Below are 26,613 nucleotides of genomic sequence, written 5' to 3'. Positions count from 1 at the left end.
CCCATTTATAATTGCAACAGGAGAGAAAAAATAACAATAAACATCATAAATGCTTATAAACATGTTTTTAATATCTACCAAGAGACATAAGCTATTAGAACAGATATAAAGGCATGCCATGTGCTTACATAAAAATTACATCGTGGGCCAGGGATTTAGGTCAGTGGTTCTACCACCTGCCTCGCAATGGCAAGGTCACAAGTTTGATCCCCAGTGCCAAAAAAAAAAAAAAAAAAAGAGAGAGAGAGAAAGAAAAATTACATCATAACGATCAATCCCTCCTAAAAACAATCTTTATTATAATATCATTTACAATGGCAAGAGTCTGTTTTTTTGAAACCTGGATTCCTAAAAAAATACATTTAAAAAAAAAGAAATGCCAAGAAAATTCTAAAAAAGAATAACAATAGAGAACTAGACAAACCAAATATTTTTGGGGTTTTTGGTACCAGGGATCGAACTCGGGACCTTGAGCTTGTGAGGCAGGCACCGGAACCACTGAGCTAAATCCCCAGCCCAGCAAACCAAATGTTAAAATAAAGCTAGAATGATTAAATTATTATAACAGTGTATACTGGCACAGGAATAGACAGATCAATGGACTAAAAGTTGAGAAAAAGGCCAAAATATACTGTACAGGAAAATTTTAGAATAAAAGTGACATTTCAAATAATTGGGAAAATGTATTAAGTACATAATAAATGTTGCTAGTACAGCTGGGTAGCCATCTAAAAAAGTGAATTCCAGGTAGAGGAAAATTTAATAATAAAATCATTAAAAATTATTAGAAAAATGGCAATGTCATTTATAATACAGTACAAGAGTACAGAAAGCCTTTCAAATAATAAAAATATGAGCTAAAAATGAAAAGATTAAGATAGTAAACAACAAAATGAACTGTCTCTATGTTGCAAAAACTGCTACCAGCTAATTTTTAAAAATTGAAAAGTTTGGAAAATATGTACAATTCATACATAGATGATTAATTTTCCAAAATAAAAGGGAATCCTACATATCAGCAGAATTACAAAACAAGTTTGTAGGAAAATGAGTACTATGTACCACAGTACTGTGCTCTAGGCACAGTACACAAAAAATAAAAAGAGATAAAAGTCCCTGTCCTGCATGCTTTGGCAGACAGGCTGCAGGTGCTGGGGGCTCTGTTCCTCCAGGACTGCACCTGACTCGTTGCTGTTCCTGCTCACAAAGGAACTTGGCAAACAGGAAGCCGTGCAGCAACTCTGGCTCTCAGATCCCAGAAGGACACTCACGGAACAGAGATGACAAGCCACCAAATTCGAATTACTATAACCAGCTACAATTTAAATGCTAGAGAAGAAAAATGCCTGGTTCTAAATTATTTTTCTCCCAGACATGGTCTCACTATGTAGTTCAAGCCGCCTTAAATTTGATCCCACCTTCTATAAAAGCATTAATACATAGGATTGATAAGTAAATAAACAAATACATGGAAGTGATTCCAGATGAGAATCTACAAACAACTCTGAAGTGCACAGTCCTTCTAAAATTGTTAAACAGTTGAGTGTGGTGGTGCATATCTGTAATCCCAGCACTTGGGAGGCTGAGGCAGGAGGATTGCCAAGTTTGAGGCCAGTCTGAACTACATAGTGAGACTGGCTGAAAAAGAAAAACACACACACACACACACACACACACACACACACACAAGACTGTTAAACGGATTACTTCTACCAGTATTTGGGGGGGGGGGGGAGTTGAGACAGGGTTTCACTATGTGGTTCAGCCTGGCCTTGAACTATGTAGCCCACCCTGGCCTCAAATTCACAGTGATCCTCCTGCCTGAGCCTCCCAAGTGCTGATTACAGGTGTGCGCTACCATGCCCAGCACTTCTATCAGTATTGAGCTAGGAATTAATGTTGAAGTCCCTATTGCAGATGGCTGAATCAACTATTTTAATAAATTATCAGTTGTTTAATAAAAAAGTCAAGTATGTTGGCAAACACCTATAATTCCAGAGCTCAGGAGGCTAAGGTTGGAAGACTGCTGTGAGTTCAAAGCCAGCCTGGGCTACACAGTAAGTTCAAGGCTAGCCTGGAATACATAACAAGACCTTGTCTCAAAAAAACCAAAACAAATTAAAGAAAAAAAAATACAAAAAAGAAAAAGAAAAAAAATGCCTACCTTCACAGAACTTATACTGTAGTGCTGTGTGCTCTTCTATCTTGACATAAATAAGTAAGTAAATAATAGGTATTTTAGGGGCAGGTGCTGGAACCACTGAGCTAAATCCCCGGCCTATAATAGGTTTTTTTTAAAAAAAAAATCAAGGTGCAAATCAGATCCTTTACCTTTCTGCCAGGAAAAGGTTCTTATTTATGCACACAATATCTAATAATACAATACATATAAGAAAATGTTAGTTAACAAAAGAGGAAAACTGGAGGGAGAGGAACAGATGAAGGTAGATGACATTTCATCTAACCCTTTTATACATTTTATACCTTTGAGTTTGTACCATGTTGTCTTAGTCCATTTTCTCTTGTCAATCACACCACACCACAATCTGAGTGAACAATAAAAAGACTCCTGATTCTGGTCCAAGGTCAAGAGGCTGCATCTGGTACTGGCCTTGCTTGCAAGAGTCCAAAGGCAGCACAGCGTATCACATGGAGAGACAGGGAAGGTGCACATGTGTGTACCTGCTGGTCTTTTTTTTTTTTAATGGTACTGGGGATCAAACCCAGGGCCTCACATGTGCTAGGAAGGCATTCTTTTACTAAACTACATCCCCCCGGCCCTTCTTTTTTTTTTTTTCAATCCCCGCCCTTTTAAAAAATTTTTATTTTGAGGTAAAGTCACATTAAATGTCCCAGGTTACCCTGAAACTATCAGTCTTCCTGCCTCAGCCTCTCATGTAGTTGGGATTACAGGTGGGCCCCACAACTTCTGGCTTCTCCTTTCCTATAAATCTACCAGTATTCAACAAAGGGGGCACCACTCTTATGACTTTACCTAGCCCTCATCACTTCCCAAAGGCCACTTCTTAAACATTATCATGGATTGTTTCCACCCTCTCGGCCTCACAGTGAGGATTAAAGTCCAACGTGAGCTTTGTTGGGGACAAACCATATTCAAATCACAGCACAGGTGAACATGGCTTTAAAAATAATTTCAACTAAAACTAAACAAAATTAGATACTTGCCTGGCATGATGTCACATACCTGTGATCCTACCTCTCCAAGAAGCTGAGGCAGGAGGGTTGGAAGTTTGAAACCAGCTGGGCAACTTAATGACTTAGCAAGACCATGTCTCAAAATAAAAACTAAAAAAGGGTTGGGAATGTAGCTTAGTGTGAAAGCCCTGGGTTAAATCCCAAGTCGTGAAATAAAATTAGATACTCAAAGCAAAACAAAAGACATTTTAGCCAGGTGTGGTGGTATACCCTGTAATCCCAGCACTTGGGAGGCTGAGGCAGGAGGATCTGGGTGAGTGAGGCTACATAGTGAGACCCTGTCTCAAAAAAAAAAGACATTTGAAAACAAGAGAGATATATTTGGTTTTTTGCAGTGCAGACTGGCCTTAAACTCACTATGTACCCCAGGCTGACCTCAAACTTGTACCAATCCTCCTGCCTCAGTCTGTCTAGTGCTAGGATTACAGGCATGTGCCACCCTGCCTGGCTCAAGAGAGATATATTTCAGAACAACAAACAGAAATCTAGAAAAGAAAAGTATAGGAATTAAAATTAAACAACAGGCTGGTCATGATGGTGCATGTCTATAATCCCAGCACTCAGGAGGCCGAAGCAGGTGGATCACTTTGAGTTTAAGGCCAGCCTAGGCTATATAGTGAGTTCAAGGCCAATCTGAACTACATAGAAAGACCCTGCCTCAAAAAACAAAAAAAGGCCGGGAATTTACCTCAGTGGTTCTGCTGCCTGCCTCAAAAGCTCAAGGTCCCAAGTTCAATCCCTGGTACCAAAAAAAAAAAAAAAAGACAAAAAAAGAAATTAAACAACAAAACCCACAATATAGGGCAACCCACTACGGACCCCTCCTGTCTCTCAGGAGCTATTCCTATTCCCCCTTCTTATTCCCCATTCCTATTCCCCAATAAATTTATTTACTCTTTTAAAAAACCCCACAATATATAGTTAAAACAATACAGTAGACCCAAATGAAAAGAGAATTAGGAACACGAGCTGAAAATCACCCTCTCCCTCCAAAAAGAAAGAAAAGGTACAAAAAGGCAAGGAAATTTAAAAATATGAAAAGTAAATTAATAGATGTGAAAGATAGCACAAATAATCTAATATGTATATAATAGGACTTCAACAGACCAGAGGAAAAAACAGAATTGAAAAGATAATGCTCAAGAATCCTCAGGCTGGGGATTTAGCTCAGCAGTGCTGTCATCTGCCTCACAAGCTCAAGGTCCTAAGTTCGATAGCTGGTACCAAAAAAAATCCTCTAGAATTAAAGACAGAAACGAGATCTTAAGCTTAAGGAGTATACCAGTTCCTAAGAAGAAAGAAAAGGCTGGGGATTTAGCTCAGTGGTTCCGGCACCTGCCTTGCAAGCGCAAGGTCCCAAGTTCAATCCCCGGTACCAAAAAAAAAAAAAAAAGAAAGAAAGAAAGAAAAGGCTGACTACTCCCCACAATGAATGTAATCATTATACACTGCAAACATGTACTAACAAAAATAAAAATTAAAAAAATAAAAAGACTGACTAAAAACAAGTAACAACCCAGGTGTGGTGGTATATGTCTATATTCCCAGCACACTGGAAGGCTGAGCCAGGAGGATCACAAGTACAAATCTAACCTGGGCAACTTAGTAACTTAAGAAGAAGAACCTGTCTCGGGAAAAAGAAAAAAGTGGGGGGACTTGGGATGTAGCTCAGTGTGAAGGCCCTGGGTTCAATCCTCAGTACCAAAAAAAAAGTTAACATAAGATAGATATAAAACACTCTATACAGACAAAATCAAAACAGAGGTAAGACATACTGAGAAAATACTAATCAAAATAACAACTGGCCAGGGATTTAGCTCAGTAGTTTCACCGCCTGATGCACAAGCATAAGGACCCAAGTTCGATCCCCGGTACCAAAAAAAAAAAAAATAACAACACAGGCAAATACTTATAATGAGGAAGAAAATATGTGATACTAGTAGAAAATAAAATAAAATAAAAGCAGAACATAGACTAAAGACATCTCATATACATGAAGTGTATAATTCATTTACAATATACAATATAATAATAATCATAAACTGCTAGGTTTCTTTTCCCCCAGTACTGGGGATTGAACCCAGGGCCTGAGCTACACTGAGCTACATCTTCAGCCTTTTTTATTTTAAGACAGGGTCTTGGTACATTGCCTGGGTTAGGCCTGATCTTGTGATTCTCTTGCCTCTGTCTCCCAGATAGCTGGGATTACAGTGTGCCTTGTGCTCAGCAATTGTGAGCTTCTCTTAATACATATAAGATGCCCTATAAACAAACCAAACATTCACAAAACACAGGGAAACCCATGAACACACTGGGAAATTCTTAAACCAAAATAAAACCACTGAACATCTGAATACCAGGGATTTTTTTTTAAAGACCATTTAATAGAGATGTAAATGAACAAACAAAAATAATGATGCATATTCATTTCAACCACATTTGCAGCATTCAAAAATTCTCATCATTCATTAGGGCAAAACAAAACCTAAATATATTCCAAAAGCCAGACGTCATAAAGGCCATTTTCTCTGATGATGTGGTACTAAAATTAAAAGTTAAATGTCAAACTAATGAAAAAATTCACCATGTGGAAATTTTTAATAATTTTTATTAGTACATGTTTGTACTACATACTAATTACATGCATCATGAGGACTTGGTATTTGTACATAACACATCTTTCTTCTTTTCTGCTTAATCCCTAGCACTGCAAAAAGAATAATAAAATGGGGGTAGATATAGATAAAGTAGGTAATTAATACATGAGTTTAAATTAGATTTGGCCACAAATAACAAATATCAAAAATTTTTAAGTCTTAAACAAATTTTCCCTTTCATGTGGTGCTACCTTGAGATGCAGGCATAAACGACTTTCATTCCCAGGGTCACCTCGTGACCCAAGATGTCCACATCCAGCCCAGTATGAAGGAGAAAGGGGCAGAGAAGATACAAAGGAACATTTCTAAAAGCTGCCGTATAACACTTGGCTTACATCTTACTGGCTTAGCACTAGGCATACTGTTAACCCTACCCATAAGGAAATCTGGGAAACGATACCCATATGCTCAACTGAAGGATTTATTAACTTGGAAGAAAATACAGTCATTTGGAAAACTAGAAATCTGAACAGCAACCATATCATCTTTCTGCCTTTAAATCTGAAAATCTCAATGAGATTAATTTTACTCTAAAACATAAATTTAGGGCCAGGAATGTACCTTAGCGGCACAGTACCTGCCTGGCAAGCATGAGGCCCTGAGTTCGATTTCCAGTACCAAAAAAATTAAAAATTAAAATAAAAAATAAGCCAGGGATTTAGCTCAGTGGTTTCACCACCTGCTGCGCAAGGACCCGAGTTCGATCCCCAGTACCAAAAAATAAATAAATTAAATAAAAAATAAATTTAACAAAACGTAAGGAAGAGAAAAAAACCTGAAAAAGCTTATAACCAATGTGTTGTTGTTGCTGCTGCTGTTGAAAAGGCTCTAGAGAATCTACCCTACAAGGTCCCAAGCCCAGATGGCTTTACACCAAAATCCATTAAATCTTCGTGAAATTTCTATGCAAGATGAACTATTTCAGGGCCAGAGATGTAGCTCAGTGGTGCCATGCCTGCCTGGCAAGCACAAGGTCCTGAGTTCAATTCTCAACACCAGAAAAAAAAATGAACTATTTCATTATGTAAGGGAAAAAAAAAAAAAACTAGAAGGCTTCCCAACCCTCTCTACGAAAGTAGCATAATTCTAATACCAAAATTAAATAGAATGTAAATTAAAATTAGCCAATCTCTCTCTTGAACCTAAACATAACATCCTAAATAAAATTAGCATTTTTCCTCCTTGATCTTGTTGCACTGATATCTAACACGAAGTTAAACGGGGCAGATAAGGAGCTCAGGCAGCTTTAACTTTACTAAGTATAATAACTTGCACCATCTTACTGGAATGGTTTTTATATTTTATATTTACTAAGTATAATATTGGGAACCTGGTGTACACCTTCATTACATTGAAAAAAGTTCTTTTTATTTTGGGGGGTTTTTTTTTGTTATTTGGTTTTTTGAGACAGGGGTCTCACTATGTAGTTCCGGCTGGCCTTGAACTCACTATGTAGTCCAGGCTGGAACTCACAGCAATCTTCCTGCCGAGTGCTGGGATTACAGGCATGCGCCACCACATCTGGCTCTTTTGTTGTTGTTGTTGTTGTTGTTATTGTTACCAGGAATCAAACTCGACCTTGCAGCTTTCGAGGTAGGCGGAGGAACCACTGAGCTAAATCCCTAGCCCTCTTTTTATTTTTTGAGATAGTGTCTCGTTACACTGTCTGGCCTCAAATTTGTAATCCTCTTGTCTCAGCCTCCCAAGTCACTGAGATTACAGACATGTGCCACTGCACCCAGCTGCATTTTTTGTTTGTTTGTTTGTTTTCTGTGGTACGGAGATGGAATCCAGGGTCTTCACACTAAGTTATATCCTCAGCTCTATTTTAATTTTTTATTTTGAGACTAGGTCCTGCTAAATTGGCCAGATTGGACTCAAACTTTCAATCCTCCTGCCTCAGTATCCCAGAATGCTGGGTTTCAGGCATGCACCACCATACCAATCTTCCATGTTACTTCTGTACCATGATAAAGTAAAAAAATTGTAAGTCAAGGCAGGCATGGTGGTGCACACCTATAATCCCAGCACTGAGGAGGTTGAGGCAGGAGAATTGCTCCAAGTTCAAGGCTAGTTTGGGCTACAAAATTAGTTCAAAGCCAGCCTATACTACAAAGGAGACCCTGCCTCAAAAAGCAGAAAGTTGTAAGTCAACCCATTGTAAATTGGGAACCATCTCTATATTACAAACACTAACTAGATCAACTACTAAAAACCTTTTAAATGTAAAACTGATATGCTAAGAAAGGAGAAAATGTAATCATGTGAAATGTTCAATTAAAACCAAAGAAGGGGGCCGGGGATTTAGCTCAGTGGTTTTGCCGCCTGCTACGCAAGCGCAAGGACCCGAGTTCAATCCCTGGCACCAAAAAAAACCCAAAAAAACAAAAAAACAATAAAACCAAGGAAGGGGCCAGGGATTTAGCTCAGTGGTTCCGTGCAAGGTCCCGAGTTCGAGCCCCGGTATCAAAAAAAAAAAGGAACAAAGAACAAGGGCAATAAAGATCAAACAGTAAAAAATGTGGAGATATTAAACTACATCAATAATCACTTTAATTGCTGCTATCAAGAAATCAACCAATAGGGCTGGGGATGTAGCTCAGTGGTGCAGCGCCTGCCTTGTAAGCATAAGGTCCTGAGTTCAATCCCCAGCACGGCAAAAAACAAAAAAAGAAATCAACCAATCAACCAATATCAAATGCTGGAGGGACTGTGGGGAAAAAGGAACCCTTCTCCACTGCTGGTGGGAGTGTAGACTGGTGCAACCACTGTGGAAATCAGTGTGGAGATTTCTCAAAAAACTAAAACTAGAGGTTCCACATGACCCAGCTATCCCTCTTCGTGGTACCTTCCCGAAAGAATTAAAAGCATCATACCACAGTAATATATGCACACCCATGTTTATAGCAGCATAGTTTGTCATAGCTAGATCTTGGAAACAGCCCAAACGCCCATCAACTGATGACTGGATAAAGATGTGGGGGTTTTTTATGCAATGGAGTACTACTCTGCCATAAAGAAGGATGAGCTTCAGACATTTATAGCTAAATGGATGAACCCTGAGACCATACTCTGAAGTGAAATGAATCAGACACACATCCTTAAATACCGCATTGTTTCTCTGATGTGAGAAACTGAATGTGGAAATAAGGACTGAGATGCATAATGGATACTGGAAAATGGGAAGAAAGTGTTCAAATGGTAAGGGGAACAAGGGAAGAGGGGGGAGAAAGGAAGGGACAAAAAAAAAGTAAAAATAGAAGGAAGAAATGGGAACAAGGCTTTTGTACATAGGGCGTGGCGGGGGCTTGAAGGGGGGAATGGGATAAAACTTATTTTAAAAAATTAAAAAATGGTCCAGGTATTTAATTCAGCGGTTCTGATGCCTGCCTCGCAAAAGCAAGGTCCCAAGTTTGATCCTTGGTACCAAAAAAATTTTTTTTAATTTTTTAAATTAAAAAATAATAATCACTTTAAACATCAATGGTGTATATACACCAATTAAGGCAGAGGTTGTCAAAATGGATAAAAAAAATCAAGATCTAATAAAGACTTATATAGTCTACAAAGGAAAAAAATATTATATGCTAACAGCAAGAAGGCAGGACAAAAAAAACAAGTCAGGTGTGGTGGCATGCACCTATAATCTCAGCACTCTGGGAGCTGAGGCAGGAAGATGCTGGGGATGCAGATTATTGTAAATCCCCTAGGTTCAATCTCCAGTACCACAAAAAGGGGGGCGGGTTCAGGAGTAGTCATATTAATTTCAAAGACAGCTGACTTCAGAGCAAGGAATATTTTATCAGGAATAAACACAGGCTTTATATGATAAAGGTATGATACTGCAAGAAGACATAACAATCCTTAATGTGTATGCACCTAAAAATAAAGTGTCAAAATACATGAGGTGGCCGGGCATGGTGGCGCACGCCTGTAATCACAGCACTCGGGAGGCTGAGGCAGGAGGATCACTGCAAGTTCAAGGCCAGCCTGGGCTACATAGTGAGTTCAGGGCCAGCCTGAACTACAAAGGGAGTCCCTGAATCAAAAAAACAAACAAACAAGGGCTGGGGATTTAGCTCAGTGGTTCCGGCACCTGCCTCGAAAGCACAAGGACCCGAGTTCGATCCCTGGTACCAAAAAAAAAAAAAATATATGAGGTGAAACACTAATAGAATGTGGGCTGGAGATGCAGCTCAGGCCTAGAACACTTCCCTAGCATGCACAAGGCCCTGGTTTCAAAATCACAATATTATGAAAAATAAATAAAACTATTAGAATCCAAAAAGAAATGGATGAATCCATCCTCTATCAGAGATGGCCAGAGACAGCAGACAACTAGAAAAAACAGAGTTGACTCAAGAGTACCACAAATCAACTGGATGAAACTGACATCTATAAATTTCATCCAACAACAGCAGATTACACATTGTTCTCATGCTCCCATGGAACACACCAAAACAGAACACATTTGTGGCCATTAAGCACAATTTAGCCAATTTAAAAGAACAATAATCATACATAGTATACTTTCAGACCCAAAATTAAACTAGCAATCAGTACCAGGAAGATAGTTTAGAAATCTCAAAATACTTAAAACAGCACACTTGCAAATAAAACAGGTCAAAAAAGACTCAAAAGAAATTTTATACTATATTACACTAACTAAAAATGAAAATAAAACTTTTCAAAATTTGTGGGATGCAGTAGAAGTAGTGTTTAGAGGGAAAATTATGGCATTGAATACATATATTAGAAAAAAAAAAAGAAAGCTTGATGTGGTCATATATACCTGTAATCCCAGGACTCTGAGAGGCTGAGACAGAAGGATTGCAAATTCAAGCCCAGCCTGGGCAACTTAGTGACTTACCATGATACTATCTCAAAAAAAAAAAAAAAGGCAGAGGACGTAGCTCAGTATGAAGGCTCTGGTTTTAATCCTCTTTACTGAAAAAAGAAAAGAAAAAGGACAGTATCTTTATTTACACTCTTGTGGCTTCTCTGACATTCTGAGTTAATTTCAAACATTTTGGTCATTTTGACTTTGGGGAAGAGTCAGACACACATGGTGCCAGATCCAGTAAACAAGGTCGATGAGGAAACACAAGCCTACCTTTCCACTGGAAAGGTAGCATTGCAGCAGCATTCACCATATTTTTGATCCCTTATAAGACACTCTTTATTACAGAGGACTTCCAGAACTGCTTCAGAAAGTGGCAAGAATGATGGGATAAGTGTATTCAAAGTGAAGGGAAACATTTCAAGGGAGATTAATAGCAATGTGTCTTTTACGGTAATAAATTTTTTAAATGTAAACATTCATCATATATTTATATTACATGTCCTATGTAATTCAACACAGTATCAATGTTATGATTTAGATCTAAAATGTCCCTGAAAGTCTCACATGTTTGGAAGGTGACTGGATTATGAGGGCGCTGTACTCACCAGTGAATTAACCCACTGATTACTTCAGTAGCTGAACGTGCTGCCACAATGTGAGTCCTGGTTGAAGGTGGTCACTGGGGACAGGATCTGGAAGGGTGTATTCCTGACCCTAGCACCTCCTCTCACTCTGCTTCCTGGCTGCCATAGGTTAAGTAGCTTTCCTCTTAACCCATGCTGTCCCATGATACTATTTCTTCCTCAGACCCAGCCAATCATAGACTGAATTCTTTCCTCCTCCAAATTGCAGGTATCTGGTTTTTTGTTGGTTGTCTGTTTGTTTGGTTTTTTTGTACCAGGGATCAAACTCACACCTGGCACTCGAAAGGCAGACATGGTGCCACTGAGCTAAATCCCTAGCTCTTTATTTAATATTTTGAGGGCCTCTCTAAGTTACTAAATTACCCATACTGGGCTCAAACTTGCAATCTTCTTGCCTCAGACTCTCACTGTATTGTGATTACAAGCATGTGCTACCATACCTGGCTCCAACAGCATTATAAAGCTAAAGTAATCAAGACAATGGAGTATTAGCAAAAAAGATAGATAAATAAATAAATAAACAAATAAATAGAACAGAATAGTGTCCAGGTATAGACCCATATTTATAAAGCTACATGATCCTTGACCAAGTAGAAAAGGCAATACAATGAAGCAAACACAGTCTTCTCAGCAAACAGTGCCAGGACAACTGTACATTCATGTGCAAACAAATAAATAAATTCAGACATTGATCTTACACTGTTCACAAAAATTAGCTCAGAGTATCTGGGGATTTAGCTCAGTGGTTCTGCCGCCTGCCTTGCAAGCACAAGGTCCTGAGTATCCCTGGTACCAAAAAAAAAAGAAGAAAGAACTCAGAGTGAATCATAAATCTAAATGTAAAATGTAAGCCAGGCATGATGGTGCACACCTATATCCTCAGCACTGGTAGCCTAAAGTAGGATTACAAATTCAAGTCCAGCCTGGGCAGCTTAGTGACTTATCAAGACCCTATATCAATATAAAAAATAAAATACCTAGAGATGTAGCTCAGTGTGAAGGCCCTGGGTTCAATCCCCAGTAACACAGACACACACACACACACACACACACACACAGAGTAAAATATAAAACTATAGCCGAGGATTTAGCTCAGTGATTTTGCCACCTGCTGCGCAAGTGCAAGGACCCGAGTTCGATCCCCAGTACCAAGAAAACCCATATATATATATATATATATATATGAAACTATAAAACCCTTATAAGACAACTATAAAATCCTCACAAGACAACATTTCCTACATAGTCTTGGAATGGCAGTAACTTCTACAATACAACACCAAAGAAATGATCCTTCAAAGAAATAACTGATAAATTGGACTTCAGCAAAATTAGAAACTTGGGCTGGGGTATAGCTCAGTTGTAGACTGCTTACCTAGAACATGTGAGGCTCTGGGCTCAATCTCCAGCAATAAATAAATACATAAATAAATAAAAAGTTGTGCTCTATGAAAGGCAGTGTCAAGAGAATGAGATGATAAACCACAGACCAGATAAAAATATCTGCAAAGATACATCTATCTCAGGAAGTACTGCTACCCAACACATACAAAGAACTTTTACACTCAATAATAATAAGTAATTTGACTTTAAAATGGGCTAAAAAATCCAACAGACCACTCATTAAATATGATATTCAGATGGCAAATTGAGCACCCCTCATCCAAAAATCGGAAATCTAAAATGCTCCAAAATGCAAAACTTGTTAAGCACTGACAACACAAGTAAAAAATTTCACACTTGGGCCGGGGATTTAGCTCAGTGGTACCACCACCTGCCTTGCAAGTGCAAGGTCCCGAGTTCGATCCCCGGTACCAAAAAAAAAAAATTTTTCACACCTGATCTCATGTGACAGATGATGGTAAAAATGCAGGTCCACTAAAAACACTGTATAAACTTAGCTGTAATCCCAGCACTCTGGGAGGCTGAGGCAGGAGAATAGCAAGTTTGAGCCCAGCCTAGGCAGTTTAGCAACTTAGCAAGACCTTGTCTGAAAATAAAAAATTTTTAAAAAGGGCTGGGGATGTAGCTCAGTACAAAGACCCTGGGTTCAATCCCCAGTAATGAAAAGACATTGTATAAAATTACCTTCACACTAAGTACATAAAGTATATATGAAACATATATAAATTTTGTGTTTAAACTTGGGTCCCCCTCCCCAGGACATTGCATTATGCACAAATAAATATAGTAAAATCCAAAATCCAAAGCACTTCTGGTCCCATGTTTTTCTGGTAAGTCATACTCCACTTGTATTACTATATACAATTAAAAACAGCCTGGTGCCGAGGATGTAGCTCAGTGGCACCATGCCTGCCTTGTAAGCGCAAGGTCCTGAGTTCCATCCACAGAACTGGACCAAAAAAAAAAAAAACAAAAACAGCCTGCTGGGCATGGTGCCACACACCTGTGATCTGAGCACTCAGGAAGCAGAGGCAGGAGGATCACCACGAGTTGGAGGCCACCCTGGGCTACATAGTGAGACTCTGTCTCAAAAAACAAGCAATAGCCAGCATCCAAAACACTGGTAACACCAAATGCTGGTGAGGACTCAGTGCAACAGGACTGAACGCTCATTCAGTGCTGGTTGGAATGTAAAACAATAATGTGGTTTTACAAGTATGTGAACATACTTTCACCCACCATACAGCCCAATAATCACCCTCCTTGATAGTTCCCAAAAAGAAATGAAAACTGTGTTCATACAAAAACCTGTGCTGTAATGTTCACAGCAGCTTTCTCCTGTACCACGAGTACTGGGGTTTGAACTGAGGATCTTCACACTGAGCTACAACTCCATCCATTTTCAATTTTTTTTTTTATATTTTGAGACAAGGTCTCACTGAGTTGCCAAGGCTGGGCTTGAATTTGTAATCCTCCTGCCTCAGCCTCCCAGAGTGTTGAGATTACAGGTGTGTGCCACCACAACCAACTTGTGACTGCTTTATTTATAACTGCCAAAACCTGGAAGCAACCAAGGTGATTAGATAAATAAACTGTGGTACATACAATGATTTTTTTTTCAATGCTAGAGACGGAACTCAAGGCTAAGCACATGCTTAACCACTGAACAATTCCTCAGACAATGAAACATTATTCAGCACTAAAAAGAAATGAGCAAGCCATGAAAAGACAGAGGAAACTTAAATGTGTACTATGAAGCTAAAGAAACCAATCTGAGGGCTGAGGATGTAGTTCAGTGGCAGAATACATGCTCAGCAGCCACAAAGTCCTTAGTTGATCTACAGTACTGCAAAAAATAAATAAAATCACTGGGTTATACCCTTAGTCCTTCATTTTTTTTTTCTTCACTTTTTGTTTTAAATGAATTGTCACTGTGTTACCCAGACTGGTCCTGAACTGGGGGGCTCGGGCAATCCTCTTGCCTCAGCCTCCCAAGTAACTAGGACTATAAGGACATGCTCAGAACTTGTAACAAATCATACCTTTATAAAATTCTATTGCATAGACTGAAGGTGTAGCTCAGTAGCAGGAGCACTTGCCTGGTATGCCTACGGCCATGGGTTTGATCCCCAGCACTAAAAATACACCAAAAAAAAGAAAAAAAAAGTTTGGGGAAATCTTCATGACACTGGATTTGGAAATAATTTCATGAATATTATATCAAAAGCAGCCGGGTATTTAGCTCAGTGGCATAGTGCCTGCTTCACAAGCGCAAGGTCCTGAGTTCGATCCCCGATACAAAAAAAAAAGGATTTCAAAAGCAGAGGAAATAGAAGAAAAAATAGATAACTTAGTCAGAACTAGAAACTTCTGTGCAACAAAGAACATTATCGAGAGTGAAAAGCCAGGCATAATGATGTGAGTTTATAGTCCCAGCTACTCAGGAGGCTGAGGCGTGAAGATCACTTGAGCTCAGGAGTAACAACCCAGCTGAGGTAACACACCAAGACTCTATTTCAAAAAAAAAAGAGTGAAACACAAACCAGAGAATGGGAGAAAGTATTTGCAAATTATAAATCTGATAAAAGTTACATAAATATTGCTTAAATATAAAATATATAAACACATCTAATTCAAAAATGCAAAAAAGCCTTGGACATTTCTCCAAGATACACAAAAGGTTAATAAGCATATGAAAAGATGCTTTGCATTGCTAGTCATTAGTGAAATACAAACCCAAATCATAGTAGGATACCATTTCATACCCACTAGGATGGTTATTATAAAAATTTTTATATTGGGCCAGGGATTTAGCTTAGTGGCACTGTGCCTGCCTGGCAAGCACAAGTTCCTGAGTTCAATCCTCAGTAACAAAAAAAAATTTTTTTATAAAAAGAAAGACAAGGGTGAAGGGCGCACAGATAATGGGGAAAAAATAAGAACCAAGATACATCATGTACAGGTGCAAGCACCCAAAGATAAATCTAAATGTATTGTATACCTAAAATGTACCAATAAAAGAATTTAAGAAAAATAAAATAAAAAGAAAGACAAGTATTAGTGAGGATGTGTGAAAACTATAAGGAGCATTTATGCATAGCTCACAGAAATGCAAAATGGTACAACTACTGTGGCGAACAGTTTGGGGGTTTCTTAAAAAATTAAATGAAATAAGGTAGTCGTAAAAGGCAAATACTCCGCTTTCATATACATAAGTTATCTAGAGTAGTCAAATTTCATAGAAACAGAAAGAATGGCAGTTGCCAGGTGTTGGGGGAGGGAGAAATGAAGTACAGACTATACAGTGATAGAAAGTTTCAGTTTTAAAATATGAAAAAGTTCTGGAGTTTGGTTGTACGACAATGTGAATACACTTAATACTACTTACCTGTACACTAAAAAAATGATTAGGATGATAAATTTTGTTGTATATTTTATCACAATTACTTAAAATCAAAAAGTTAAGCACAAAATTACCATTTGACCCAGCAATTTCACTTACAGTTTTGAAAGAACTGAAAGCAGAGACTCAAAAGAACTGAGAGACTCAGATACAGTACTTGTATACCAACATGCATAGCAGCATTATTCACAATAGTCAAAAGATAGAAATAACTTAAATGTTCATAAATGAATGAGTGGATAACAAAATACAGTAAGTGCATATAGTGCAGAAGTATTTAGCTATAAAAAGGGATGAAATTCTTTTTTTTTGTACCAGGGATCGAATTCAGGACCCTGCGCTTGCAAGGCAGGCACCGGAACCACTTAGCTAAATCCCCGGCTAAAGGGATGAAATTCTGATACAGTAAATGATCCAACACAGATAACCCTGAAAATGTTATGCAAAGTGAATCCAAACACAAAAGAACATTGTATAAACCCACTTAAATGAGGTTCTTAGAATACATAAATTCACAGAAACAGAAAATGGAATAGAAATTACTAGGGGCTGGGAGAAGAGGGAAATGGTGAGTTAATATTTAATGGCAGAGAGCCAGACATGGTGGCACACACCTGTAATCCCAGCACTCGGGAGGCTGAGGCAGGAAGATCTCGGCAAGTTTGAAGCCAGCCTGGCTACATAGTGAGTTCAGGGCCAGCCTGAATTACAAAGGGAAAGCCTGTCTCAAAAAACAAAACCAAAAAAAAAAAAACATTTAATGGTACAGAGTTTCTGTTTGGGATGATGGAAATGTTCTGAAAACAGGTAACATGGTTGCATAATACTATAAATGGAATTTATGCCATTGAGTTGTACACTTAGAAATGGTAAATTTAGCTGGGCATGGTGGCACATACCAGTAATCCTAGCACTTGAAAGGCTGAGGCAGGAGGATTGTCACAAGTTCGAGGCCAGCCTGGGCTACAAAGTGAGTTCAAGGCCAGCCTGTACTACATAGTAAAACCCTGTCTTAAAAAATAAATAAATAAATAAAGTGTATGTTATGTGTCTTTTATCACAATAATTTTTTTAAAGACAGAGAGACTAGGAGAATAAGGAACTGGAGATGGTACGCAGAGACAATTTTATGGAGTCATTTTGGTTCAAAAGGTAACAAGACATAGAAAAGTATAGTGAAAGGGAATATTCAAAATAAGCTCTTTTTTTTTCATTAAAAGAATATTTTTCAGGTATGGATGGGAATAATTTAGTAGAAAGTGAAAATATAGGAAGGATGGGAGAATTCTTAAGTAATTTTAGTAATAAGTAAATGGAAATAGGAATGATAATACCAAGGGAAACAAGGACTTAGGAGCATGGCCAGTGCATTCACAGTAATGAGGCAAAGGCTGAGCAAGTGTGTGAAGAGGTGAGCCAGTAGCTGCCTGTAGCAACAGGAGTCCATGGAATTCTCTTCTGCGTTCTTCAGTTCTCTCAGTGAATTAGAAAGGACATTCCTCACTGAAAATGAGAACTATAGAGGAATACTGCAATTTGATGAGAGAAGAAAAAGTATGAAATAAGCTGGGAGAGTGAAGGAACTAGAGGAATATGATTGCTTGAGAGTACTAAGGGCTCCATATTATAAAAAAAACAAGCAAACAAGCTGTGAGTGGTGGCACTTGCCTATAGTCCCAACTTCCTGGGAGACTGAAGCAGGAGGATTGCTCCTGATAAGAAGGACAGCTCCAAGCCACAGTCAGATGGTCTCAAGTAAATAAGTACATACATACATACATGCATGTGCATAAACATACATACATACATACAAACAGGCTCAGAGCATAGCTTAGTGGCAAGGTGTGTGTTCAGCAAACATGAGGCCCTGGGTTTGATCTCCAGCATGACAAAAAAAAATAAGCAGGCAAAAACTATTGTGTACCTGTATGTGCATTCAGGTACAAATATATGTAATTTAAATATATATATATGTGTATATATGTATAAATACAGAAAAGGGTCTGGAAGCATATACATCAAATGACAAATAGTGATATTATTGGAGAAAATATACACATACACACACACACACACGAACATACATAGATATATACATACGTGAGGGAGACGGAGAAAAGAGAAACATCTCTTTAAATTTTTTTGTAGACAGTATGATTATATATTTGGAACAACCAAAATAACTGAAAAAACATATACCAAGGGCCAGGGATGTAGCTCAGTGGCACTGCACCTGCCTGCCAAGCGCAAGGTCCTAAGTTCAATTTTGGCACAAAAAAAAAACATACACCATAGGAAAATTCAACAAAATAAATATAATATAAAGAAATCTTAGGGGCCAGGGATTTAGCTCAGTGGTTTCGCTGCCTGCTGCGCAAACGCAATGACCCGAGTTTGATCCCCGGTACCAAAAAAAAAAAGAAATCTTCTATATTCTTTAAATTTTTAGCAGCCTGGTTTAGTTTGGTTTTTTTTACACTTTCCATCACATTAATCTGTACTAGGTTATCCTATTTTTTTGGTTTTGCTTTGTTTTCTGAGGCAGAGTCTCACTATATATATAGACCAGGCTCCATTCCTCTTGCCTCAGCCTCAGGAGTCCCAAGATCACAGGCTTGTACCACCGTACCTGGCAGTAATATTCCTTCTTACATGTATCAAAACTCATACTGGGGCCGGGGATTTAGCTCAGTGGTTCCGGCGCCTGCCTCACAAGCACAAGGTCCCAAGTTCAATCCCCAGTACCAAAAAAAAAAAACTCATACTGAACAATGAATTCTGGGTTGCAAAAGAGGATTTATTTTTTGCACTTCTCCAATAAGTCTTAGTCCACAAAAGCCTGGTTTAGTTTAGTTTAGTTTTGTTTTGTTTGCAGTACTGGAGAATGAATTTAAGGCTTTCACACTGAGCTACATCCCCTGCCCTTTATTCTTTCATTTTGAGACAGGGTCATGCTAAGTCACTACATTGTCCAGGCTGGGCTCAAACTTTCAATCTTCCTGCCTCAGCCTTCCAGAATGCTGGTATTACAGGTGTGCACCACACCTATTTCAGCATGGTTTTTTTTGGGGGGGGGGGGTGACGGGGCAGGGCAGGGGGTGTTGGTACCAGGGATTGAAACTTGCACTTGCGAGGCAGGCGGCAGAACCACTGAGCTAAATCCCCGGCCCAGCTTGTATTATTTTTACAATTAAAACAAATTATCTCACAAGTTAAGAAAGAGCTTGTGAAGATTAGAACAGTGTTCAATATCCAGAGCACTTTGACTAAGCAAAACCTATGTTCTATTTAAACACAACTATTAACTCTTCAGTGAATCAGACATCAGCAAGACAATAAGAAAATTGCTGAGGTGTCACTCACCTTGAACACTTCAGAGAAGAAGCCAGACCCTATTTTTTCACAGGTGAAGTCATCCAAACGTGTCAGTCTGGAAAAGGCACTTATAAGAGCTCGATAGGAAGACGGCCAAACTCTTCCTGCCTGGATTGTGTTCCCATCCCCTCCACCACCTCCTTCAAACTCTTCGAGACGCTCCACTCGGGGGGGAAATCCTGCAATTGAATTCCGCTTGCTCCGATCCATAATCTAGTAATCACGTTTTTCTTCTTTTTAAGAAAGAACTTCACACATAGTAAGTTTTTGTTGAATTTTACTTCTCTTCCAGTTTGACACTAAGCAAGAGACAAAAAAGTCCATTAGAACCATAAACAAATATATGCAAATCAAAAAACTATCAATATAAAAATATTTCCTTTCATATTCTATCTCCTGATTTTCATTATCTAAAAAATACTTTTATGTTTTAAGCTTGAAAAAACACTGATATACTTAAAACTCAAAATGTAGTCACTCTTTATATAAGTAGAGTATAATGAAGATCATCAGTTACAATCTAAGTAACAAAATAACAATGATAGCATCTCATTCATTAACCACCTACTTCCCAGGAAACATGGTAGAAGAGCATGGGCTGAGGCATACCTCAGTGGTTGTGTGCATGCTTATTCTAAGAGCTTTACCTATATCATGTCGCATGATTCTCAAATAAACCATGATAAAGACTAGAATGTTCATTTCATAGAGAGATCACTAAATGTTAGAAATAAAATTATAATGCAGCCATGCACAGTGGCACATGCCTGTTATCCCAGTTACTCTGGAACGTGAGCTGGGAGGATTACAAGTTCAAAGCCAGCCTGAGCAATTTAGTGAGATCCTGTCTCAAAATAAAACATAAAAAGGGTTGAAGATGTAGCTCATTGGTCCTGGGGTCAATGACCAGTACTCCAAATTTTAAAAAAGAGCAAGACTGATTCAAAAATCTGTGTTCCTACTAGTGGTCTTTACAGGCTCACATAATTTTCTCCTAATTTGAAAAATTATTAAGTCCAATATAAATCAAATATGACAAAGATTTCAAAATTATGTTATAAAATATTGGAAAAAAGCTATAAAATATAAAAAACAGAATAAAACTATATCTAAAAGTAATCTAAAAATTCACTATGGAATAAAGAACACAGGCAAGTAGAAATGACTACAGAAGACACCACCCCATCAGTATTCACATAACTAAGAATAAAACTATAAGCTCATTTTTTATTTTTGGCTATCTCTCCTATTTCTATTTTTTCTATGATAATCATAAAGGTCCTACGCAAAATACAACATTGTTTTTATTTTGTGTTGGTGTGTATGTGCACTTTTTTGCTTTTCATTTGCAAAATACAACATTGTAACTGTTTAGTGAGATGGTTTCATAAATATATGAACACCTACCCAGCCTACCTCCTCTCCCTCCAACCATGGAGAACTGTAGCAGGGCTCCCAGGGCTATCTTGACAGCCTAACCCTGCCTCTTTTGTCACAGCCAGAAACAGAGCTCTGCCCTATATGGACCAATCACCATTGCTTTTTGGCAATTCAGAATTGGAATTAAGACACTGAAGCCTCAATATAAGTACTTTCTAAAACAGAAGTTGTGTACGGGCTGGGGATTTAGCTCAGTGGAACTGCACCTGCCTTGCAAGTGCAAGGTCCTGAGTTTGATTCCCGGTACCTCAAAAAAAAAAAAAAAATTGAAGCTGTGTAAACTTAGGAGCTGTTGGCCATAACCATTTTCTCCCACAAAGAAAAAATGAACAGACTTGAAGTCAACTTGCAGAGAGATAGAGATAGAAATAGACATAGACATAGAGATAGCGTTAGAGACAGTGATCAAGAGAAAGTCTTGATTTTCCTGTTATGCTATAGTTCCCAATCTGAGGCTTAACTGCATTCTGGCTTAAGGTTCTATGAAATATCTGTCTTTAAAATAAGTGATCGGGCCAGGGATTTAGCTCAGTGGTTCCGGCACTTGCCTCGCAAGTGCAAGGTCCCAAGGTCGATCCCTGGTACCAGAACAACAACAACAACAACATAAAATAACTGATCTTTGCTTAAGCTAGTTCTGCCAGTCTTCACAGAAAAAATGATCCAAGCTCCCAAAGAATAAAAACATTTAAGTACCTCTATTGAAAATCTGCCAAAAACCGACATTAGGACCACTAAACCAAAAATTTAAGATCACAAGAACAAAACTTTAGGGCTATAAAGCCAAAAGTTTTCATTTTATAGCCAGTAGAGATCATCAAGTACAGTCACTTATTTTATATTTGAGGAAACACAAGGCTCATAAAGTAGAAATGCTCAACCGGTGTGATGGCACCTGCCTAGGGAGACTGAGGCAGGAGGATCAGAGTTCGAGGCCAGCCTGGGCTATATAGTGAGTTCAAGGTCAGCCTAAACTACATAGCGAGATCCTGTCTCAAAAAAAAAAAAAAAAAAAAAGACAAAAATGCTATAAATAAATGTTATATAAACTATTAACAAAGCTAGCCTTAGAACCAAGGAACCAAAGCAGTGCATTTTTCAAGGTATGTCTGTTGATCACTTGCTTCAAAATTACCTGAGGAGACTGTTTAAAACCCAGAGTTCTAGCTGGGCAGAGAATACAGGAAGATCATCAAGTTCAAGCTCAGCCTGGGTGACCTAGCAAGACCCTGTCTGTTATGGTTTGTGTCTAGATGTCCCTCCAAAGGTTCGTGCAATCATAGGGCTGAATAGTGGCTGAATCTGGAGTGTGTGATGCTGGGACTAAGGGTGTGTGATAACTAAATTAGTCCATTGATTGATTTGGCACTACCCTAATCCTGGTAGTCTGGATAAAATAAAAGAGGCAAAAAGAGGCTGTTAAGGTCCCTTGTTGTGTTTGCTACTGTGTGGGCACCATGAACTGCTTCTCCTCTAAGATGCCCCTCTGCCATGTGCCACTGGCCTTGGAGCCAGCCGATTATGGACTGAAACCTCTATAAATTGTGAGCTAAATAAACTCTTTCCCCTTTAACTTTGGGTGTCAGGTATTTTGTCTCAACAACAAGAGAAAAGTAACTAAGATACTGTCTCAAAATAAAAAATATAAAAGTTCAGTATGAAGGTCCTGGGTTCAATCCCCAGTACAAAAAAAAAAAAAAAAGTTCTGGGACTCACCAATGACCTACTAAATCACTTGGGAGGAAGCCTGAAAATCTGAGCTCCACAGTGATTGTTACATACACTAAAAACTGATGATCCTATACAGGAGAAAAGTGGAATACTAATAGCTTTTTTTTTTTTAAAGCACCAGGAACTTTACTAGCATGTTCTCTTTTAATCTTCAAAACATACCACCAAAGCAGGTGTGATCACCATTGTGGGATGGAGGGGACTATTGCTGGGGACTGAAGCCAGGGTCTCACACACAGTAGGCAAGCATTCTACCACTGAGCAATATCTCCAGCTCCTTTTATTTGGACAGGGTCTCACTAAGTTGTTCAGCCTGGACTCAAACTTGTGATCTTCCTGCCTCATCCTCCAGAAATGTGATATCCACTTTACAGAAGAAGAAAAGTAGGCTCATGGTTTTAAGTAACCTGTCTAAGCACACACAGCTGGTAGAACAAGGATTGGAACTAATCTCTACCCAGCCCCAAGGCTTAGAATTTTTCTATTATTTCTTAGTTCAGTGTTTTTCCATGAGTTGTAAGGAGTTAAACTGGTCATCTGGGTAGAAAAGAGGACAGAGATAAAGTACAGAAGACAGCCAGATTGATTATAATTTGGATGGAGACAGAAAGGAAGGAAAAAGAAATAACTTCAGAAAAAACCATATTAACATGAAACTGAATACATAAAACACAGTTGCCTGCTAAATTAACTGTTCACTTCGACAGGTTTGCCATCTACTGACTTTTTTTCCAGTAATGGAGTGTGAATCCAGGAGCGCTCTTCCACTGAGCTATACTATCAGCCCTTTTTACTTTGTGTTTTGAGACATGGTCTTGCTAAACTGCCTCAAACTCAAGATCCTCCTTCTTCAGTTTCCTCAGTACCCAGCTTACATGCGGTTTTCCAGCCCACCCAGGACCATCTACTGACTTTTTCAATGTTTGAGATTCAGTTTATTTTTAATGAAATACATTATTAATCTCAACGCCCTCAGGGTTAATGGGGATGCCAGGTCCTAGTTCTCTACACTGAAGGATGGAAGACAAAATTGTTGCAGCTCAACAGTCTGGTTTTACATTCACAGGTGGGCAGAAGGAGGTAGAAAATTGCTAATTACAACTGAACTGGTTTGATAGGAGTCCTGTTACAAGTTTTACAGTACCACAACTGAATGACAATTTTGATATTTTGATTTTGAAAAATAAATAACATTGTATCTTTGCTCACAATACTTTTTAAGATGGAGAAAAAGTATTTTTTAAGCTGTACCTAAGGGCCGGGGATTTAGCTCAGTGGTTCCAGGGCCTGCCTTGAAAGCACAAGGTCCCGAGTTCAATCCCCAGTACCAAAAAAAAAAAAGAAAAAGTCATACGTTAAGAGAACTCCTGCTGCTAAGTAATAGGAAACCTAAACAAGGATATTCATTTTATTTTACCATTGTATGTACTGGGGGGGGGGGGGCAACAAGCTGAACTTCATCTATAGGAACAGATAAATTGAACTATACAGCATTTACATAAATAAACTATATCTAGCAATGACATATCTAATGACATAAATGAATTGTATCTACCAATGTGGATATATTTCAAAAGCAATGTTGGGGGAGGGACAGCAAGTTTAGTTGGTGGTATTGTTAAAATTTCATTCAAATCATCCCCCACCCCCACTGGGGACTAAGCTACACCCCAGCTATTTGAGACAGCATCTTGCTAAACTGTTACACTGCGTAGGCTCAGCTGGATCTATACTCTGCCTTAGTCTCCCAGGGCACTAGGATTACAGGTGTGCACCACCATACACAGCTCAAAAAAGCTTCTAAATTGGGCATGGTGCCACACACTTCAGCTAGTTGGGAGGCTGAAGCAGGAGGATTTCAAGTTCAAAGCCAGCTTACGGAGACCCTGTATTTTTTTTAAAAATGTTTAAGGGGTTAGGGGTATAGCTCAGTAGTAGAGTGTCCCAATACTAACAAAAATAATTTAAGTTATAAAAAAATTTGCATGATCACCCCCCATAGTATACTACATATATGGCCTCTAAAATAAACAGTTTGAGTTCAATTTTCGCTCCATTAATCTGCAGTTGTATGAACCCAGACATTTATTTAACCTTTCTACATCTCCAGTTAACCAGCTGGAAATAAAAACAGTAGTAACTCAATGGTAGAGCATTTGCCTAGCATGTGTAAGACCCTGGGTTCAATCCCTAGTACCAAAAACAAAAACACTACCTACATTACACTATTTTATATATTAACTCATTCAATCTTTATAACGATGGGGTTATTGATTAGATTAAAAGCAACTGGTAAGCAGTAAATCTTCAACCCCTGTCATAATTATCAAAGATATTTATAGTGAATACTTAAAAGCATGAACTAAAAAGATGATACATTCATAGTATAATTGTGTTGGTGGGAAAGAAAAATGAGAAACAAAAGATTTCAACTATAGCAATAATCTTGTTTCCTTTTATTATAAAATAAACCCACATGGGTCCAGGGATTTAGCTCAGTGGTTCTGCACGAGGACCTGAGTTCGATCCCCGGTACCAAAAAAAAAAAAAAAAAAAAACACCACAGCAAACACAAAATGATGTTTGCTATTTGTTATTTTTTTAAAATTAATTCTTGTTAATTCTAGATGGCAGTTATATTGTACTCTTCTACATTTTAAAATTTTTGAAATTGATAGAAGTTTAATTTTTAAATAAGCTTATTGTTAATACAACAGTTATGCAGTATGCTTAGGCCAAGAAACTGAAAACAATTTGGCAAATAAATAGCATCCCAGTGGCAGGCCAAGCCTCCAGATTCTCAGACTTTTATTCTGCAAAGTTCCACTATAGTTTTTGGTGCAAGGAGTATTTATATCTTAGGCTAAAACCTCAAAAGCATTGGGGAATTTTTTGGATAGCCTTACTCATCGATAAATTCAAAATAAAAAGAGCTTATAACAAATATGATATATACTGTAGAACTCCTCTTACACACAAAAGTCATACTAACTACTGAAAAGCTCAGATGAGAGGCAAAAAGTACAGTCCCCTTTGTGGAAATAAGAACTTTATTAATACATATTGGAGAAGTACTGAGCAAGGGAAAACTTCCAAACCATGCCTTCTGCTCCCTTGGACAGCATACTAAATAACAACATTTTAAATGAAAGCAACTAAGCTAAGCTAGAAATAGCATTCATTATGTCTGGCAAATTTTAAGCAGCCATAAAAGGGAATAAAGTTGTGCATTACTACATTCTGAAACCACACCCTACTTTTTAAAATCTGAAAAAAAAATTTTTTGTTGTTTTTTGAGACAACCTCATTATGTAGTCCACAGTGACCTTGAACTCACTATGTAGCCCAAGCTGGCCTTCAACTCATGGCAATCCTCCTGCCTCAGCCTCCCAAGTGCTGGGATTACAAGTGTGCACCACCATGCAACCAGATTATTTTTAAAATCAGAAAATACATTGTTTGAAATGTGTGAGACTAGCTGGGCATGGTGGCGCACGCCTGTGATCCCAGCACTTGGAAAGCTGAGGCAGGAGGATGGCCATGAATTCAAGAACAGCCTAAAATACATAGTAAGACTCTGTCTAAGAAAAAAAAGAAAAAGAAAAAGAAAGAAAGAAATGTGTGAGATTATAAAATGTTTTCTGCCTCTGGATTACCTCTTAGTCTTATTTATGGAATACTACTTCTGATACTAGTAGTGCCCCTCAAAGTATACATTTTTTGTGAACAGAGACAACTAGTTACTCTTACATTTACTAGAAAGAGATAATGATTGAAAAAAATGAAATTTTATCTGTAAAGAGTACTTGGCCCAAGAGATTATACCTAGTTGATCAAGAAAAAATGGTTAATTTTAAGCTTGCAAAAATTTGGATTATTAAAATGAAAGCCAATAATACT

General features: G+C 38.2%; 1 protein-coding gene across 6 annotated transcripts in view; it reads right to left on the bottom strand.

The window, feature by feature from the left end:
* The window catches only part of Tesk2 (testis associated actin remodelling kinase 2), a 139,151-nt gene that overhangs the window by 97,149 nt on the left and 15,389 nt on the right, over nucleotides 1-26,613 (bottom strand). For 5 of the 6 annotated variants that reach the window (XR_015452662.1, XR_015452663.1, XM_013068545.3 and 2 more), the window contains exon 2: nucleotides 19,531-19,841. Coding sequence is in view for 3 of the 6 variants with exons in the window: in XM_013068545.3 (XP_012923999.1) it covers nucleotides 19,531-19,752 (222 nt within the window). In the remaining 3 variants the exon portion in view is untranslated. Of the gene's footprint in view, nucleotides 1-16,781; nucleotides 16,889-19,530; nucleotides 19,842-26,613 lie in introns of those variants that run through there. The other variant, XM_087214902.1, reaches the window with a different exon arrangement.

The sequence above is a fragment of the Heterocephalus glaber genome, unplaced genomic scaffold (genome assembly GCF_053883595.1).
Source record: "Heterocephalus glaber isolate CG9 unplaced genomic scaffold, H.glaber_assembly_v1.0 deba00001451, whole genome shotgun sequence".
NCBI lineage: Eukaryota > Metazoa > Chordata > Mammalia > Rodentia > Bathyergidae > Heterocephalus > Heterocephalus glaber.
This window is presented reverse-complemented; position numbering and strand designations above follow the sequence as displayed.